The sequence below is a fragment of the Tamandua tetradactyla genome, chromosome 1 (genome assembly GCF_023851605.1).
Source record: "Tamandua tetradactyla isolate mTamTet1 chromosome 1, mTamTet1.pri, whole genome shotgun sequence".
Taxonomy (NCBI): domain Eukaryota; kingdom Metazoa; phylum Chordata; class Mammalia; order Pilosa; family Myrmecophagidae; genus Tamandua; species Tamandua tetradactyla.
In genome coordinates, this window is record NC_135327.1 from 13,021,610 (window position 1) to 13,036,953 (window position 15,344).

The window sequence follows — 15,344 nt, forward strand, 5'->3', positions numbered from 1 at the left end:
AATGACTTTGAATTATTATTTTGGAAGTATAATGAATTGAAGACAACTGTCATTTTGGTACTAATCAAGGAAATTACAACCTCAAAAAGTTTAATAAAATATTATATAGTTGAGGTAAATATTTCCTCACTGAGAGAAGACATTAAAAATGCAAGTGACAGATAAGTGCTGAAACACAGAGAGGCCAGTATCTCCAGAACATCAACTAGTTTCATCCCCCTATCCCATTTTATCAGCAGCCTTTTCCAACATGAAAAAGTTAGAACAGGCATAGCCCAAACATCTCCAAATATCGGGAGAAAGATCAAAGGAGAAAGTGGAGTTATAACAGAAAAGACAGACTTTAGCAAATGAGTATGACTGCTGAATCATTATACTGATTATTTCTCCAGTGCCTTGGAGCAGCTAGAAGGAAAGACCGAAAATTGTGCAATTGTAAACCATACCAAACTCCGAAATTTGTTCTACAACCAACTGTTGAGGTGTGTTTTGAAATTTATTGCTTTTTGTACATATGTTATTTTTCACAATTAAAAAAAAATTCAAGTGATAGTAAAGAGTTCTCAAGTTACAAAATCCTTCCAAACAAATCAAAGTATTAAGACACGTATTTAAGTATGTACTCACTTGCGGAATCTGCGTGCTTTTCCCACATCCTGTTTCTCCAACAATCACCACTGTCTGATAGTTTTCTATTAAATATAATATATGATTTCTAAGCTGAAAAATAAAAAAAAGTAAATAACCATACTTTGTTCATAAGACCTAAACAACAATATTTAAACATTGTAAAATGAGCTGTTTTTTGTTTTCTGTTGTTTTTTTTTTTTTTGTCACCCTGTACTATTAGGGTTGTCAAGGGAAAGAAAACTGACAGGATATTATATAATGTCAATATTATGAGATTTATTACAGGAATTGGCTCCAATGACCATGGAGATAGGCACAGGCTATAAGCTGGGAGCTCTGTTAGAGGTTTTCACTGAATTCCTCAGGAGAAGCTGGCTGGCTGAAGCAGATATGGAAATTCCCTCTTCTGACTGCTGAAATCATCACTACTTCTTTTTTTTTTTTACATGGGCAGGCACCGGAAATCGAACCCGGGTCCTCTGGAATGGCCGGCAAGCGTCCTTGCCTGCTGAGCCACACTTCTTCTTTTAAGGCCTTCAACTGGTTGGATGAGACTTCTCTATTGTTCAAGGCAATCTGGTGGAGATAACCAGCCATAGGTACCTACACTATCTCTATTTCTTCTTTTTAATTTTTATTAATAAAACCAATCAACATACAATATGAACATTTTTTATCACATGGTTATATATTCATCATCACAATCATTTCTTAGAACATTTGCATCAATTCAGAAAAAGAAATAAAAAGAAAACAGAAAAAAATTCACACTACTATACCCCTTACCCCTCCCTTTCACTGATCACTAGCATTTCAAACTACTAAATTTATTTTAACATTTGTTCCCCCTATTATTTATTTATTTTTATTCCATATGTTTTACTCGTCTATTGATAAGGTAGATGAAAGGAACATCAGACACAAGGTTTTCACAATCACATAGTCACACTGTGAGACCTATACCATTATACAATCATCTTCAAGAAACATGGCTACTGGAACACAGCTCTACAGTTTCAGGCACTTCCCTCCAGCCTCTCTGTTATGCCTTAACTAAAAAGGTGATATCTATTTAATGCATAAGAATAACCTCCAGGATAACCTCTCGACTCTGTTTGGAATCTCTCAGCCACTGACACTTTATTTTGTCTCATTTCTCTCTTCCCCCTTTTGGTTGAAAAGGTTTTCTCAATCCCTTGGTGTTGAGTCCCAGCTCATTCTAGGATTTCTGTCCCACACTGCCAGGAAGGTCCCACACCCCTGGGTGTCTTGTCTCACGTAGAGAGGGGGAGGGCAGTGAGTTTGCCTGTTGTGCTGGCTGAGAGAGAGAGGCCACATCTGAGCAACAAAAGAGGTTCTCTTGGGGGTGACTCTTAGACCTAATTTTAAGTAGGCTTAGCCTATCTTTTGCGGGGTTAAGTTTCATATGAACAAACCCCAAGATTGGGGGCTCAGCCTATTGCTTTGGTTGTAAAATGAGCTGTTTACCAAAGGAAAGTAAATTTCAAAAAGACTATCAAAACATATTTCTAATTCTCAGATACTGTTGGTGTCAGTATGCACCAACCACAATCAGCCACAATGCAACCACAATCAAGCATAATATCAATGAAGATATGTAATACATATACTCAAGATTTTCACTTGCTATGCTATAGACTTATTAATATATAGGCATAAAAATGTATATACAAGCATATTCATAGTGGAAATGTTTATAACGGCCAAAGATTAAAACAGATTAATGTACACTAATAGGGGATTGGATAAATCAGTTATGAAACACATAATGAAATACTATGCAGCTGTTAAAAAGAACAAATATCTATGTGTATTGACATGGAATGATCTACATTATATATTAAGGGAAGAACACAAAGTGTAAAACAGTGAGGATAACATAACAGCATTCTCAATTTTAAAGAAAGGATAAATACATATATGCTTATTCATGTGTAGAAAGAAAAAATAAGTAACAGTGCTGCCTCCAGGGGTGGGGAGGGGGATGGAGGGTGGAAGTAGGGAACAGGGTGGCCAGGGAACAGGAGTGTGAAGGAGATCTTTCAATTTTGTACCACATATATGCTCTATCTAATTTTTTTTTAACTTACTAATTTGTAGAAGCATCCCCTCCCAGAAGTGGGGTGGAGAGAGGACATGCTTTCACCACTACTTCTAAATCTAAACTCACAAAAAAGTACCCACAAGTTAAACGCATATTTTTCAGCTAAGCCTCCTTTACCCATTCAATATAAGTAGAAATACTGGTTTGGTCACTGAAAAGTTAAAGAGAACTCCAATATGTCTTATCTACTTAGCTTTGGAATGTATTTTTGTACACATATTTGATTACACACACACCTGAGGCTCTAGAAAGAATTCTATAAACATGGGCAATTCTCTTATTCATAGTGATTATGTTATACAAAGTCACCACAATTAGTTAATACTGAACCAATGCTCCCAGGAGAAATAAAGAGTTAGATTCCTGTTAGCCTCGGGTTACATTTTCATCAACCAATCAGTACACAACCTTGTTTTTTGTGTGTTTTTCTGTAAAGACACCTTATTTAATATTTCTTGTTGATTCAATAACATTGAACTCACAGCCAACAACCCTATAACTCATGCCTGAACAAAGTTTATCTAACATATGTATTTTCCCCATGAAGGTACATCACAGCCATCTTGTGTTTACACACTAGACAGCACTTCAGCACCACATATGGGGGCCAATTTAAACAGAAGAATTACCAGCAGAAGACACAAAAATATGGAAAGCATGGTACAAAATGCACCACAAAAGGGAGACTTGTTTACAGTATCAAAGCTATAGCAAGAAAGAGCATCACTTTGCTCAACCTCTGTGGGGAACATGTACATCAAGACTCAAATTTCTGCAGCTCTGCAATTGCCCTCAGATGACCAGGAGAGCACACTGCAAGTACTGATTTTGGAGTTGCAAGTAAATTTTAGTGAGTAGGTGAATCCATAAATAATGAGAATCAGCTATACGTGGCTTGGGGTGGAATACAAAACTGCCCAATTCTCCCACTCTGACCACTGCACAGCTCAAGTGAATCCACCAAGAACAGTAAGACTCAGAGGAACTGGGATGCTGCTAGTTTCTAACTGGATAAATAAGGTACTGGCTGGTTAGTGCTTGTGAATTTGCCATTATTTGAAATCCACATATGTAGTTCTCAAATCTTAGTGTGCAAATCTCCTAGGATATTTGTTAAAAATGAAGAGTCTTGAAAAAAAAAAAGAAGACTCTCTATCTCTACCCTCAGGATCTCTGATTCAGTAGGGTTAGAGTATGGCCCAGGAATCTGCATTTCTATAAGCACCCAAAGAAGAATCAGCTGCAGGTGGTCTAACAACTAATCTAGATACTCTCCCGGTTGCTTGAACTTTGTGATTTCTTTTATTGGGGGGGAGGGGCGGGGATTTGAGTTTGTTACAGCTATTCTGTAAATAACAGAGCTACTGGATGGAGAGATGGATGGATGGATGATTGGATGGATGGATAAATGGTCAAGGAAAACTTCATAAAGAAGGTGGACCTTGTACTGGCCCCTGAAAGACAACATGAATATGATAAGTAGAAACATAAGCAAGACATTCCAGGAAAGGGGTACAATACAAGCAAAAGAAAGAAGATGGAAATAAGCAAACTACACAAACTTTATTTAGGGGGCTGTGAGTAGATAAGCCCACGAAGAGCCCAGAATTTGGTTCAGAATGAGGTACAGATGAGGCTTTACTGTGAAAGGCCTTGAAAGCAGAGCTAAGGAGTCCAGGCTTTACCTGGGAGGCAGTATAGGCTATAACGTGGTTGAGAAAATTAGGCAGCAGCATATAAGATTGACTTTTGCACAAAGTATGTGAAGACACTAATTCAGACTTGATGTGCTAACAGCCTGAAATAAAGATCTGCAAATGAAAAGAGGCAGACGTGTGACATTCGATAACAGTGAATACAGGAGATGTGAAAGCTGACAAAAAGATTTCCAGCTTGGGGAACTGGGAGAACGACTGACAGACACAGGGGAATCCAGAAGGGAAGCTAGCGAGGAGGACAAGACTGAGATTCTTCGAGGCTGAGTTTGCAGGAAAAAGAGGACAACCGTGCACAGCAGTGTCCACTGCCCAGAGAGAACTCCAGCCTGAGGAAGGCAACCAAGAAGGCTGCCTCATATTGGCACTGGGGGGGGGGGGGGGGTGCGGGAGGGAGAGGAGGCACAGTGTGATCCTTAGAAGATTTACTGCTGCTTTAGTTCCAACTTCTGTTTTTACTTTTAATTTCACTTTGAGGTTTTTTACTTTTACTTTTAGTTGCAATGGGGGGAGTGTGGTAAAGAGGATAGCTTTTTATCCTTCTAGTCTTCTAGATTTGTCTTTATTATCTTATTAGACCTTAAGTGTTTAACCTCTGCTTTACTTTTTTTCATAACTTGCATCCCTTTTCATATGATTTTTATTTCATTAATATATTTTAAATTTTTGTTTCACACACACGCTTGTAATCGTTTCATTTATTTATAAGTACAATTAGGAGGTGATCAGTTAAGAAAAGGCCAAAATTTCAAAACTCAGTATTTGAGAGTATACTACATGTCAGGCATCTTATTAAATGTTTACCTGTATCACCTCATCTGGTCCTCATAACAACCTATGAAGTAGGTACATCTACTGGATCAGCCCATTCTACAGATAAGGAAACTGAAGCTCTGAAAGGTGAAGCTGGGCCACACAACACACAAGTGGTGAAGCTCCAGAGTCCAGATGCTTCCTCACAGCTTCACTACATCCTTCAGTGGTGAGGAAACTACACTGAACCTACACTCTTATCTCCTGAGGGTCAAACTGACAACATTTGCACAGAATGGATGTAATTTGAGGAAAAAATGCACAGACTGTCAGTACATGGTGATTAAAATGTTTAGCCCACATAAAACTCCAATCATAATGGTATAACTAAATTAAGAAGGCTACTGTTTCATATTTGGAGAAAGAATATATTAATAAGAAAGGAATTATCAACAGGGTATAGCAAAGGGGACTCTCAAATGTAAAACTTGGCAGTTTTCACCTGGAACTGTCGAGAGAGACAGAGAGGGAAAGAGAGAAAGAAAGAGAGAGAGAGAGAGGGAGAGGAAACAGGGGTGCTGGTGGCCACACCACTCAGGTCACGCCAGAGGCATCCTGTTAGGAAGGGAGAGTTCATCACCCTTCATCAGGGGTTGCAGGGAATAAAAATCCTTCAAGCATATTTAAATCACCTTTGGCTCCACGCCCACTTCCTAATTCCCATTTGGCTTCCCATGTGGACTTGCTATCAGGGAGAACTATGACTCACTGCAAATGAGTGTATCCTGAATTCTAGTTTATATTTTGGTCACTTGTAAGTTGAGCATGTGTCTACTTCCTGAGCACTGGCACTCTGATAAAATCGAGTGTCTGCATGCATACATGGTATGTGATAACACCACCAAAATCTTCTCACCGCCTTAGTGGGAGTAAGAGTACTAACGCACCTCTTCAACAAAAACAAATTCATATTGCAAGTTAATCTTGTTTAAAGAAATACACCACTAAAAAGAAAGCTAAAAGAAAAAGGAAAAAAAAGGAAGCTAAAATTGGCCCTTCAACAAGTAATCTCTTGAAGACAGATGCACAGAAGTTCGTTGTGCTATTTTCTCCACTTTACTGAATGCCAAAATTGAAAGCAATGGGGGGGGAAAGAGTATCATTCCATTTCTTCCAGTTTTTCAATATACAAGATCCAAGTGAAAAATAATTAAGGACTTTGAAAATTTATAAGTTTAGCTAACACACACATACTTTAAAAATAGGAAAAGGGCATCTCTGAGTTCACTGCATTCTAAGGAATCAACAGGAGTAGGAGTACAACTTTCCCTTCAATACTACCTATAAAGCAGTAGCAGACACATGACTCAGGACCACCAACTGGACATGGTTTTCCAACGTACCTTGAAAACCGGCAGCTTCTGCCTCTGTTGTTCTACAGAAAGGGCAGCATAAGGATTGTAAACAACAGTTGTTGCAGAATTTTCAGCTAGACTTTGTCTTTCTTCAGAGATGCTGACACCCGGCCCCTCTGTACCTGTAGCAGAAATGTTTTATCAGGTTCTCTGATGCAGTGAATAGAAAAATGTGCAAAAGTTACAAATTTTCAAAGACAAAAATATACAATGGAAGTAATGCATTTTGCCTCAACTACTAAAAGAAGTTTAACTTCAGGAAAGCATCTAGAAAAACACCTACCAAAATACAAAAATCTTCCTTAGAAGTTTCATGAGTGTGGAGAACAAAGGAGAAGGCAGTCCTACCATACATCACAGGGTATAATGTTTTCAGTTCTAGTTTCCATGTCAGTATTGATTACTGGAGTCTTAAAAGAAGTGATAAAAGCCCAATGGGAATTAGGTGAGGCAAAACGGCGAATCCTGTTACTGTAGGATGGCAGCAAGACTCAGCAATAGAGGGACTAAAAAGCTACTAGTGCTTTTTCCATTTCTCATCTCTGCATCTCCTAATAAGTTCTTTTCAGTACTTTTTGTTGCCTTCTGCTATAGATACTGAAAACAGAGCTGACAGTCCAGAGCTCAAGCTCACAACTCCTTCAATTGATCATTCACGCACCCAACAAGTACTGATGGAGGGTTCTCTGTACCAGGCACTGCTCTAAGTGCTAGGGTTACAACAGTGAACAACAGAGAAGCAGACCCTACCGTCATGGAACTACATAACTTATTTTACTCTTCTTCACAGTAGAATGCAACATAGGACTATGGAGAAAAATAAATACATAGTAAGGGGAACCAGGAATCCCAGCTATACATTGTATGTTTGGGGATGTGGGTAATTCTTTTATATTGGACAGTGGAGGACAGACTTTTTTTCCCAACTAAGGTCCAATGCCTACCCCACTCCAATCAATCATGGCAAGAAGAGTGGGATGCAGTAAACGGCCACCCGCATTTGAACCATGGAGTTAGAATGGCTGGACTGGAACTGCTGTTCCCAGAAACCAGAGTGCTAAACAGATTAAACCACAGACATCTACCACAGCTTCTTGGTAAGGACAATGATATGCTGGTACTCAGAATGGTGAAGAATCAGGAAGCCATATTCCATCATGAAAGGCTGTTGAAGGTATCGTGACCATTTAGTCTGAAAAAGAAAAAGCCTCAGGAAAAATATGGGTTCTATCATTATGATCAAGCTTCCATAGCTTTTTCATACCAATTTGTTTGTGCAACTCTAGCACATAAGTAAATGGCACAGGGCTCAGAACTAAATTCAACATAAAGAACAGATTCCTAAAAGTTAGAGCTGTTCAGCATCAGCGAATGCTGCTTTGTGAGTCAATGAAAACCGTTCCCAGAATTCTGTTCAAACACGTATTGAACACTCCTGATCAAGGGTGCTACAGGGACAATTACCAAAAATGATGATCTGATGATCTCATAGGTCTTCTTGACTCATATTCTGTGATGTCATGAGAAAGTACAAGAGCTTTCCCAGACCCCTTCAACAATCTGATAGTCCACAAACTCCCTCTCCAGAAAAATACACCTGAAAATAATTTACCAGAATATAAAATGCTGGGGGCCAAGAGACCCCCTAGAACTAAGCTTAGAATCACTGCTTTAGATCTCATTACCCATTTATTTTCAGGAACACAGTTGTGTTCCAGAGGTCCAAGACTGCCAAAAATCAGGTGAGTGGGGCAATTCCTCAGTGCTTTTGCCAAAAATACTGACCTTCCTTTCAACAAGATAAAAGATAGAACAGGACCTGGAACACAGCCTGTGCTCAAAGAAGCGGGTTTCCTTTTCTTATTTCCCTTATTATTGCTACATCTTAAACTCCTTGTAGTATTTATCAAAAAAAAAATGATTGCAAAGAATACCTTATCCTCTGCTATATGCCTGGCCTGAATTCCTTCCTTTTCAAAGTACATTTTTCCATCATGCCTGGAAAACTTTCACATTGCTCCTGTAAGGTCTCCACTCCCTCCTACACTAGCATTTAATGCACCCAAGAATCTTCTTCCCTACCCCATTCCTCCCTTGTCTCTAACGTCTAATCTCAGCATATTCTTTTATGAGATATTTTACAAGAACAGCTGCTGCCAATTAATGTAGAGCATGCCTCCTCCTTACAAAAGAGTTCATTCAGCCAAACCAGAAACATCAGCACTGCTCTCCCTCTATACACACCCACAGGTAACAGGGCCGTTTATGACTGTTTTTCCCTTGGGACCGTTCCCTGTGCTTAAGGGAGTAGCTACTTTTGCAAACCACAAAAGCCTTTTCTCCCTGTATAAACCAAGGCTGACACAGCACCGCCCAACCCAGCATTCCCTCTAATCCAGTTTTTTTTTCAAAATGCAAGTGGTACTCTATTAGTGAGTTTTGAAATCAATTTAGTGGGAAATGACCAGCATTTTAAAATAATAATCTAAAAATAAAAGAGAAAGTATCAGAGTACATCCCAGAAAACAATATTTTGTATAGCTTTTTTCAGTTGTGTATATCCTAGATCACAACACAATATATTTCTTTGCTGTGAGTTGGGCTGCAAAAGCTTCAAAGCTGTTGATATAATGTTTGCCAGACACGTGGTCACCAATCAATAAATATTCACTGAAAGACTGAGTAAAAATGGCTAGGCCCTTCTGATTCACGGGCTTTTAAGTCATACTCCTAAGGTAGAAATTGCAAACTGGTTGGAGCTTGAGGCTCCCAGACATGCTGTGATAAAAATATTTGAATGAGTTCTTTAAAAACTACACATTACATTTTACACTCAAATCTACATATCAGACTTCTTAAAGAAAAATCTTGCAACACTAAGTCCACATGACGAAAACGAAGCAGCTTCCTGCTTTAGATGGCATATAGAATGCTCCACTGTATATCTACACTGCGGATATCTAGCCAGTACATGCACTCTAGTTTGCCACAGTCCCCACCACATTCAGAAGCTATACTCCTTTAGATTATGTTAAAAGTACCTGTAGCCCTCTCTCTCTAAACCAACTCGGGCAGGTGGACTCACTGCCCTCCCCCCTATGTGGGACATGACTCCCAGGGGTATAAATCTACCTGGCATTGTGGTAGAGAACTCCCAGGATGAACCGGGACCCAGCATCAAGGGATTGAGAAAGCCTTCCTAACCAAAATGGGGAAGACAGAGATGAGACAAAATAAAGTTTCAGTGGCTGAGAGATTTCAAGCAGAGTTGAAAGTTATCCTGGAGGCTATTCTTATGCATTATATAGATGTTTATGGTGTTTTGGAGTTGCTGGGGATTAAGTACTTGAAGCTGTAGAGCTGTGTTCCAGTAACCTTGATAGTTTTTTTTTGGGGGGGGTGCATGGTCCAGAAAATGAACCCTCGTCTCCTGCATGGTAGGCGAGCATTCTACCACTGAACCTCCCATGCACCCTAACCTTGATCCCTGAGGACAAGTGTATAAAGATATAACTTTACAGGAGGTGCAAGGGTGGTTCAGTAGTAGAATGCTCACCTGCCATGCAGGAGACCCAGCTTAATTTCTGGTCCGTGCATTTCCCAAACAAACGATTAGACAAATGAAAAATCAAACGAACAAAAATTCAGCAAATGGTGCTGTAGTAAGTGGATACTCACATGAAAAAAAATGAAATGTGACCCCTGCCATACAGCATACAAAAAATATATATAACTTTTACACTGTGACTGTGTAATTATGAAAACCTTACATCTGATGCCCCTGTTATCCAGGGTATGGACAGATGAGTAAAAAAAAAAAAAAAAAAAAAATGAATTAAAAAATAAATAAATAGTAGGGGGAAATAGGGTAAAATAAATTGGATAGATGGAAAAAGTAGTGGTCAGTGAGAGGGAGGAGTAAGGGATATGGTGTGTATGAGTTTTTTCTTTTTTCTTATTTCTTTTTCTGGAGTGATGCAAATGTTCTAAAAATGATCATGGTGATGAATACAAAACTATGTGATGATATTGTGAGTCAATGATTGTACCCCATGTATGAAATGTATGTGTGTCAGATTTTAAAAAATTAAATTAAATTTTATTTAATTTAAAAATAAAAATTTAAAAAAAGCGCCTGTTTGACTATCCTGACCTATAGAATTATGCTCATGATTCCAATGTCTAGCACTGTATCCAATCTCAACCACCTCCCTGGCTAACTCATATCCTGTTTCATATTTTGAACTTCAGTTTTTTCACCCATAAAATGAGGGTAATGTCTCCATCACAGGGATACTGTGACAATTTAATAAGATATAAATGAAAGTGACTAGCACAAAGCAAGGGTTCATGAAGTGTGTACTAAAACTACTCCAAGTCAGTTAATGACATCACAGTGTACTAGCTCAGTGACTCCCAAATTTTGATGCACGTTGTAATTACCTTGAGATCTTTAAAAAGTACTGATGTCTCCATAGAGACAGAAAGCAGATTCATAGTTGCCAAGGGCTTAGGGGAAGCCAACAGAAAATGAGTGCTTAAAGGAGTTTCCTTTTAGGGTGATGAAAATGCTTTGGAATCTGACATAGGTGATGGTTGCACACTGTGAATGTACTGAATGCCACTAAAATGCACACTGTAAAATGGGTGATTTTATATGAATTCCACCTCAATAACAACAACAAAAATATCTAGTTCCCAGCCTTCACACTGCAATTTAATGCAATTTAATTGGCATGGAGAGCAACTAGGTGAAAGAATTTTTAACATCTGGTCAGGTGATTCGATTATACAGCAAATTTGAGAACCACTTACCATGACTGTCACCCAAACCAGAAATCTGAGTCATTCCTGACTTCACCTTCCCACACAGCTACCTCCAAAATGTCTCTCCCCCTCTCAGCTACCAGGCCAGAACTGAGGCTTTCAATATCACATCTTGATTTTAGTAGTATTCTCTCTTAAGGGTGTCCTTTTCTCTAATTTCTTCCCCCATCTATTTATATACCGTTGCCAGAGTTGTCTTTCTAAAATAAACTTGATCAAGTCATTTGTCTGCTTAAAAGCAGTAAAGACTAAATTCCTTAAATGACCATGAAGACCTTTCACAAGTGGACCCCTACCTACCTTTCTAGCTTCACCTCCTGCCAAATTATAAATTATATCCTACCACTTAATATCATCAGACTACTCAATTATTTTGGTTTTAGGGCACCGTGCCTTCGTTCGTGCTGCACACTTTGCATAGAGCCCCTTTCCTCAACCTTTTCATCTAACAAAACCTTGTGCATGCTTTAATGTTCAGCTCAAAAATATCATCACCTTTATGAAATATTTCTTACCCATTCAGTCTTTCCTACTTCTTCTGTACAATTTTAATAGCTAATCTTTCCCTCAATTTTCTATGTTTCCACACAATTTATTAGCTATCACATACCTAATGCTAGGGCTCATATGTATTATTCTTATTTAATCTTCACAACAATCCTTAAGGTAAGTATTATGCCCAATTTGAAAATGGGATAACTGAGGCTCTGAGCACTTAAGTGACTCTGCCAAGGTCACAGAGTTAGTAAGTGGTAGGCAGTGGCAGACACAAAAGTCTGAAGCTAGAGCCTGTCTTCTTTGCCACCACCTTATTTTGTCTCACTTTACAATATCTTTTAAAGCACACCCAACTTCATATTGCAATTGAAAGTGAGAAAAAAAAAAAAAGTAAGCATTTTGAGAGCAGAGTCACTCCTGACCACAGACGTTCAATAAGTGTATCATCAACAAATAAACTAATGAATGGATTAGAACCCTTAGGGTAATTCCATTTTCTTTTACCAAAATAATACCCTGGTCTGATTTTTAAAAATTCATTCAGACCTTTATTATATCTGACACTTTGTCCTATTATCACAGTTTTGAATAAATACAGGGCGTCTCAATATTTAATGGAATCTTAGTTTGGGCTGCAAATAAAACTCAGGGTGGATAATTGCTTATGCCTTGAAATGCTCAATCATAAAACTATCCTTAAGTGACAAACTATGGATTTTAAAAAAGAAACTCAATTATCTCCCACATCACATATACACATGGTCAGAATTTCAGGGAACCACTATAAAATACCCTTCAAAAATTTCCTTATATCACCTCTCTGTTACATTTCATTTTTTAATCGTATTTTAGTATTTATTTGCATATACACAAAGCAAAGAAATAAAAAAGCAATAGTTTTCAAAGCACTCTTCAAAAAGTGGTTACAGGATAGATCCCAGAATATGTCATGGGCTACCATATGGTCCTCTCATATTTTTCCTTCTAGCTGCTCCAGAATATAGGAGGCTAGAGGGCTTAAATACTTTATCATCACAATTGACTTTTTTTTTCCTTTTTTTTTGTGAACAATAACATATATACAAAAAAGCTATAAATTTCAAAGCACAGCACCACAATTAGTTGTAGAGCATATTTCAGACTTTGACATGGGTTACAATTTCACAATTTTAGATTTTTACTTCTAGCTGCTCTAAAATACTGGAGACTAAAAAAGATATCAATTTAATGATTCAGCATTCATATTCATTTGTTAAATTCTATCTTCTATGTATAAGGCCACCATCACCTTTGATCTTTCCATACCTCTCTTTGGGGTTGTTTGGGCTATGGCAATTCTAAACTTTCGATGTTGGAAGCGTCTGTCACTAATATGGGATAGAGAGATGGAACTATCTGATGTTCTGGAGAGGTTGGGCTAGGTTTCAGGATTTATCTGGACCAGGAACCCATCTGGAGGTTGTAGGTTTCTAGAAAGTTACTCTAGTGCCTGAAACCCCCGTGGAAATCTTATATATTACCCTAGGTGTTCTTTAGGATTGGCTGGAATGGTCCTGGTTGGGGGTTGGCAGGCTATGATAGGTAGCAATATCTACCTGAGGCCTGCGTAAGAGCAACCTCCAGAGTAGCCTCTAGACTCTATTTGAACTCTCTCTGCCACTGATACTTTATTAATTACAGTTCTTTCCCCTCTTTTTGGTCAGGATGTAATTGTTGATCCCACAGTGCCAGGTCTGTGTCTCATTTCATTTTGGGGGCAATAAACTTTGTACATCAAGTTATGCAAAGGAGTAGTAGTGGGAATAAATAAGCTGGTAACTGCTAAAAAACTTTATTTTCCACCCCAAGAAACTGATGGAAGGGAAGAAGTAATGCATCTAGCTGGGTCTGGTAGATATCTGTTCAATAAAAATCTTCTTCATGAACAAACGCAAAAACAAAACAGGCAAAGTACATTGTGACTGAGATTCGTACTAAACTGCAGGAGAGCAGTCAATATGACAAAGAGAGCCTCACTTTCTGACAGACACTTGGGGTGGAATAAGAACTACTCTAAAACAAAATAAGAGACTTTTCCTTTTTATAAGCACTTACTTTATGCCAGACAACCTTTTATGCCCGTTACTCAGCTCACAAGGTAGCTATTGTTCTGCTCATTTTACAGGCTCAGAGGGGTTAAATGACTTGCTCAAGGTCACTGTGCTACTATAAGACAGAATGGAAAACTCCAACCCAGGCAGCCTGATTCCAACGCTTGAACTCCTAAGCCCTGCGCAGCTAGCGCTGTCCTGTCCAGTCCCAACGTGGGCCCAGGGCAATAAGAGAGCTCTGTGGAGCTTTAGGACAAACAAGTGTTTGCGATTCTCAAGGGGAATGGCAGAACACATCAGTAATGAAGAACACGAGGCCCCGGGAAGCTGAGAGACTCAAACAAGGTCACACAGTTTCAACCCAGGCTAGGGGTGGACTCCCACATCCCCGAATCCCTAGGGGCCACTGAGCCGCCTAAGCGGCAGGGAAAAATCCACCAGCAGAAAGGCGACGGTACCCAATCCACCCACGTCAGACCTGCGAGCACGTCCGCGAGTTTCAAGGCGCCGGCCACGGGGCCAGAACCAGAGCCAGGATGCCGCACCTGCCCAGTGTTCCGCCAGGGGCCTTACCAGGTCGCCAGAACTTCACCGGTCCCACGGGCGCAGCCATGCTGAGGTGAAAGGTCACGGGCACGCTCCACCCCTCTGGCACGCGGGAACCCCGGAGGGCAGGGGGCGTGGCCCGCAGGGAGCCTCAGCCTTCGCGAATCTGGCCTGTTAGGCCACGCCCCCGTGGCCCCGCCACCCCTGAGTCACGTGACTTTGGGACTGTAGCGAAAGCCGGTTCCAGCCACACGCGACTTTAATCTCTGACCACTTTACAGAATGAGGGTGTCGGCGCTGCCACGCCCCCGGCCACGGCCTTCCTCCCACGTGACCTACGGCCGTCCCGGCAGGCGTTACGGCCCCGCCTCCAGACCCACGTGACCCCGCCCCGCCATATTGGGAAAGGAGAGCATCCTGCGGCGTTCCGCTTTACCGTGGTGGTTTCAGGTTGTGAATGGCCTTCCTGGGAGCGCGCGGCGCACATCTGCCTGCGGAAGGAGGAACTTTGGGAAAGGGTCGCTGGCACGAGAATGTTGGCACCTTGCAAACGAGTGAGCGCCCAGGTGGTGCTTCCCGGAATAACGACGAAATTCTGAGTTACAACTATCCCAACTTTGCACGCCCCTTCTAAGTCTTTTGGAGGTTAACAGTGGTTATTACTTAGGGCCGAAGGGGAGATAGGATGAGGAGTAAATGAATAAGTGCTCATTAAGTTGTAGCGGTTACTATCTCCGTAAATAAA

The 15,344-nt window shown here is 40.0% G+C and overlaps 1 protein-coding gene across 4 annotated transcripts in view; it reads right to left on the bottom strand.

The window, feature by feature from the left end:
• DHX35 (DEAH-box helicase 35) overlaps positions 1-14,861 on the bottom strand; it is a 168,459-nt gene extending 153,598 nt beyond the window's left edge. For all 4 annotated transcript variants that reach the window (XM_077168626.1, XM_077168648.1, XM_077168632.1 and 1 more), the window contains exons 1-3: positions 14,627-14,861; positions 6,627-6,760; positions 628-720 (exon numbers count right to left, since the gene is read on the bottom strand). In XM_077168626.1, coding sequence (XP_077024741.1) covers positions 628-720; positions 6,627-6,760; positions 14,627-14,666 — 267 coding nt within the window. In that variant the 5' untranslated portion in view covers positions 14,667-14,861. The remainder of the gene's footprint in view (positions 1-627; positions 721-6,626; positions 6,761-14,626) is intronic.
• Between the last annotated feature and the right edge of the window lie 483 nt (positions 14,862-15,344).